The sequence below is a fragment of the Cucurbita maxima genome, unplaced genomic scaffold, assembly GCF_002738345.1.
Source record: "Cucurbita maxima cultivar Rimu unplaced genomic scaffold, Cmax_1.0 Cma_Scf00069, whole genome shotgun sequence".
In the NCBI taxonomy this organism is placed as follows: Eukaryota; Viridiplantae; Streptophyta; class Magnoliopsida; order Cucurbitales; family Cucurbitaceae; genus Cucurbita; species Cucurbita maxima.
In genome coordinates this window covers 267,939-273,034 of record NW_019272085.1, presented here as the reverse complement: position 1 = coordinate 273,034, position 5,096 = coordinate 267,939, and the positions used below count along the sequence as shown (strand labels likewise).

Sequence of the window (5,096 nt, the reverse complement as noted above, 5' to 3'; positions counted from 1 at the left end):
AAAAAAAAAAAAAAAAAAAAAAAAAAACTATGGCTTAGTTTAATTTTTAAAATATAGATAAAAAAAAAAAGTAAATGTATAAATAAAACGAACCTGTGGCTTTCAAAACCATTCCCATCCTCCTCCTGATCCCTCGAACTTAGCACTATCCAAAACCCTAAACCCTAAACCCTAAACGCCCCCGACACCCTAAACCTTAAACGCTGACAGTTCCCTACATTAGAATTCAAAGCAAAAAACAACAAATAACAATATACAAAAACATGATTATTACATTCATGCTGTTCTACGACGTTTCATCTTATTGCAATTTTCTTCTATCCACATTATTTGAAAACTACCAATTTTCAGTGAAACAATCTTTACAATAATATACATTTTCTCATATGTACAAATAAACAGCTTAACTATCACAAGGTTGGATATTTACCAGCCGAACCGCCACACTGATCAGCCTTTACACAATTGCATCTCGAACAAGGTTGGAAATAACTCAAATGGCACGCGACCCCTCCACAGTCTTCTTTAAGATTATCATGGGCAAGAAAGTACTCGGTCATAGAATGAACGCTACCAGGATTTACCTTCGAGTGAGGACGGTTCCTTCAATCAATCTGATAAGAGGAATTTCAGGATCCCTAGAGAAAACTCTGTTACCATTCAGATCGGTCGTTCCATACGATGCCGCCAGTGGAGGATCCATTACAAATCTACATGATCTCCATGCTGGACTACTTAGCTCAACCCCATAGTACACCAAATGATCTGAAACACTTTTTCCAGAGACAGACCTGTCACATTGGCAATATTTTAAAGCTTTCTTTAGATTACTAAATACAGATTTTCATTGTTGGAAATTCGTAGCTAAGAAATAGCAACCAAATTCCAGAATCAAATCCATAATAAGTGATGCCGCTCATCAACATCTGATCAAACAAGAGAAGAATTACCTGCAACAAGATGGGTCTTCACCAGAACCATCACAAACCTTTTCAACTTGATAAATGAAACTTCCAAATCCAACATCATAAAGCCACACCTGCAGATTATTGGAATTTTAAGTTACTTAAAAGGGGCTAATTTAGCAGAGAAATATGTAATGTTTCTGCCATTTGAGTCTGAAATGTGTACAACTTTTAGGCTTACTGGCATTGAATATATACAAGTACCATTTGCAGAGCCCTAAAGAAGCATTAGTTTTTTTTTTTTTTCAGCTTCACAATTGCAACCAAATATTAACTACAGTAAGATCTCCTTATAACTCAAGGGAACAGAAGTACAACTCTTCAAGTAACCTACTACAGTTGGGTTTCTGTAGGAAAAAGCAGTGGTGATACCACTTATCTTCATCTTTAAAAAAATTTTAAAACTCTCTTGAAAGTTAAATTTAATTTTACAACCCTCATTTCACCGATAAAGGTAAGACGTACTGTTTGAAGGATGTTTAGAAATGTCTTCCAAGAGCAGAGAGATTTAACATTGTTGTGTTTGCAAACGAAAGGAACTGCTAAAAAAGGAGATTGTGCACGATTTTTCCCATCAAGTTCACACCATCACATGTCCTAAGTAGCTTTGTATAGTTCAAAGTATCAATGAAACATACCTCTCTAGGAAAATGGCGATATGTCTTTCTAGGAAAATAAGAATAAAATGGAGGCAAATGGGGGACGATATCATTTCCATTTGTAACTCGAAATGTATTTGGCACTATATTGCTATAGTAAGATGCAAATACTGCATTGCCAATACGAGGCTGTCCAAATGTCATAACCTGGACATTCTGGTAATTGTGGCTAACCTGCATTGAATAGAAAATCATCAGCATAATGCATCGATCAAACAAGAGAATCTAAATTAAAACCTAACATAAAAACATTCATATCTTCCTAAGATTCTAAAAATATTGAAAACAAGAATGTTCAAGCACCATTTAGGTGGTTTGACGATAGCTTTCCATTCTGTAGTAAAAGAAATGTTCAAGCACTACACAGGCAGTCAAAATATATTTTTAACTTCAACCACAAATGGCTACTGGAGTATGTTGACTAATTTTGCAAAATTTTAAGACTACTAAGTGTCAAAGACTTTTGGCCATCATATCTTTCAGAAAAGCAATGCAACAATTATCAAAGTTATCAAGCAAGGAAGAAGCTGACGTCACGTACTGCAAGATCCAGGCCACAAAATGCTGCCATTGCCCCTCCCATTGAATGTCCAGTCACCATGATGTCAAGGTTACCATAGAACTTCCTGGCTCTTTCAACAGCACTTACTATCGCAGGGCGTATTGTTGTATTGTGATAAGCAAAATAAAACCCATGGTGCACCTGAGGTAACAAGAACTGAAGTTATTGCGTCTCTCTCTAACAGCTTAACATTGAGTTTTAGTAAAAATGATGAGATGAAGGTTCTCTTCAAGGACTGAGGTCGGAATCCTACTTGAGTACTGTTATTTAAAGAAAATCAAAGAAAAACTAAGAAACACCACTACACAAGTAGAAGGCTATTTAGAACCTTAGAGTAAATGGAAATTCTGTAAACCAAGAACTCTTAATTATTTAACTCCTCTGTTCTAGTTAGTTATTCCTGATCGTGAACTTTGTACTCCTTATATCTGTGTGTGTGTACTTATATATGTGAACTTTGTATTCCTTTCTAAATTAAATATTTTAGAAGTTCAAAAAGGTTCTTATATCTTTTTTCTAAGACTTCAAATAGATTGCATGTCTTGTCTGCAACTCTATTCTCTTCAACTTGTTGTGTTTTAAAACTCTAAATTAGGCTCATCTCCATGCTCCCAGTGCTCACTTAATCCTTCAATATGATATAAAAGAAATATCATCCAATGGTAAAATCTTGAGGTTTTATACAAGCACTAGAAGTAACTCCACCCAATGTAATCTTCTTTTATATTATCATAGAAGAGGACTTAAACAAGCACTAAGAGTGTGAGGTGGACAAGACCTACAAGCTTTTTCAAAGACAACTTTCAATCTAGCATATGCAAAAGAACAGATAACAGAAACTTTTCGCAACACACACCATTGCATCCGGCATGCCAGGGTACATCTGGTCAAGCTGCTTCCAGTATAGGTCTTCAATCCAGTTCTGTATGCTGTAAATAAGGTTTAAATACATAAGATCAGACCATCACCAACCCCCAAACACCAGAGGTGTTAATATGGTTATATTTATCTTTACAAGTCAACAAATGATTTGATTAATTAGTTTCATCAAATAGAAAGCAAGGACAAAGTTACAGAAAAGCATAATACCAGTGGAATAGTTTACAGGGAAAACCTTGTATGCTTAATCAATAGTTTGTACGTTCAAAGTGTCAAGGTATTACTGTCTTTAGATCAGTTTTTTCACTCTCTAAATGAAAAGGCTATACACCAGAAGCAAAATGAAGCTATTTTTCCACTATAAAAGACCAAATCATTTGTTCCAATGAAATTTTGCAAACCGATAAACCTCAATTTGCTCACCTGTTTTCTTGAGTTCCTCTAAAAGCAATAACGATAGCATTAAGACTCTTTGATACTCCGACATATGACTGCAGCAAAGTACAAAAACGATATCACAACAACAAATGTCAACCAAGCTCGACTAGTTTCCCAAAAACCATCCAATGAAATATACCTGTAGGCAGTGCTGGACATCAACAACCAGTTCTATAACTTCAAACCCCTGTTTCCATGGAAATGAACATAAGTGCCGATTATTTTGACTAAAAGAAAACTAACTGCCTCAATATACACAGAACTTGAATATCAAAGATGTCTAGTACTTGTCTACACCCCCTGAAAATCATCAGATTACCTAAGTACCTGAGTCAGGTCATCACATCTTGAGCATGTCCAAGTAAACAGTTCCGTTAAATCAGATATGTACGCCTGAAATCACAAATTGCTTAATTCAAGCGAATGACGTAACTATAAGTAGCACATAAGATGAGGAACAAAATAACCACCGGGCATTAAAAAAATAAAGACATACCGCAGAAGCATATTGCACCAAGATTTCCGCAAGAGTATGGTTGAAAGAAATAGCATCCCCGCTGTGCTTGTGGTTCAATCTAAACTCTGAATTTGAGGAGTTCAAGCACACCATTAGACGAACTCGAAATTTCAGACAAAAAAAACATATATATACACTAAATTAAAAACATGCACACTTCCTTGTAATACTTAATAATTAAAAACAAATCAAAATGGAAAAAAAAAAAAAATGTTGAACGTATTACCCCTTCCGACGGAAAAAGCGACCAGACAAGCAAAAATCGCCACCTTCAACCACCTATGCCTCTCCATACTCCAGAATACTAAATGAATCATTAAAAATAATAATAATAAAAAACAGGAAACAAAATACAAGGCGATTAAAAGGAGAATCATCAGACACCAAGAAACGAACAATCGGCTCATCAAATCGAAAAAATCTCCTCAAAATGGGAATCACACTCCACGAGCAGGAAAATTAATTGAATAAAAAAAAAACAATTATGAAAAGAAAAAAGTTATAATAGCGAACGAACTTGGAAAAGGAGAAACCAGCTAGAGATTCAGCGGCTCTGCCAATGATCGGAACGTTCAATTACCGGTGACAGCACCGACTTCAATCAAGATAAGAGAATTCAGCGTTTCGAAGCACCTAAGCAAGTAGAATCAGTTCTTGCCGGAGAAGGAAATTCTTGTGCAACAAACGGAGGAAGTTTAACAAAGCAGAACGACGGAAAACGACTTGAGAAGCCGATGGAATGCGTAAAGTTAAATCGTCATTTCAATTCCAAAAAATGCCCTTACCTCTAGACTTATTTACGCTTTTACCATCCAATTGAGCCAGCTGTTTCTGCGATGGATTCGCTTCTCTTAAAATTCTTTATTTAATTTTTTCAAGTTGGACAATTAAGGGCAATTTAAGGGGCCTTGGAAAAAAAAATAATAATAATAAATATATATATATATATATATATATATATATATATATATATATATATTTTTTTTTTTTTTTTTTTTTTTTTTTTTTTTTTTTTTTTTTTTTTTTTTTTTTTTTTTTTTTTTTTTTTTTTTTTTTTTTTTTTTTTTTTTTTTTTT

At 34.5% G+C, this 5,096-nt stretch overlaps 1 protein-coding gene across 3 annotated transcripts; it reads right to left on the bottom strand.

Annotated features, from left to right (window-relative positions):
• Positions 1 to 270: 270 nt before the first annotated feature.
• LOC111472285 (probable feruloyl esterase A) lies at positions 271 to 4,742 on the bottom strand. Of its 3 annotated transcripts, none has more exons than XM_023117934.1 (11): positions 4,524 to 4,742; positions 4,247 to 4,324; positions 4,000 to 4,085; positions 3,831 to 3,896; positions 3,643 to 3,690; positions 3,489 to 3,556; positions 3,043 to 3,115; positions 2,166 to 2,327; positions 1,604 to 1,798; positions 951 to 1,039; positions 271 to 791 (listed from the first exon to the last, which is right to left on the bottom strand). In XM_023117934.1, the coding sequence occupies exons 2-11, from the start codon at positions 4,311 to 4,313 to the stop codon at positions 581 to 583; spliced, it is 1,065 nt and encodes a 354-aa protein (XP_022973702.1). In that variant the 5' UTR covers positions 4,314 to 4,324; positions 4,524 to 4,742; the 3' UTR covers positions 271 to 580. The 3 variants fall into 3 exon arrangements, with proteins under 3 accessions (XP_022973702.1, XP_022973701.1, XP_022973703.1); XM_023117933.1 differs by having other exon boundaries at positions 4,538 to 4,742; XM_023117935.1 differs by lacking the exon at positions 271 to 791 and having other exon boundaries at positions 947 to 1,039; positions 4,538 to 4,742.
• Between the last annotated feature and the right edge of the window lie 354 nt (positions 4,743 to 5,096).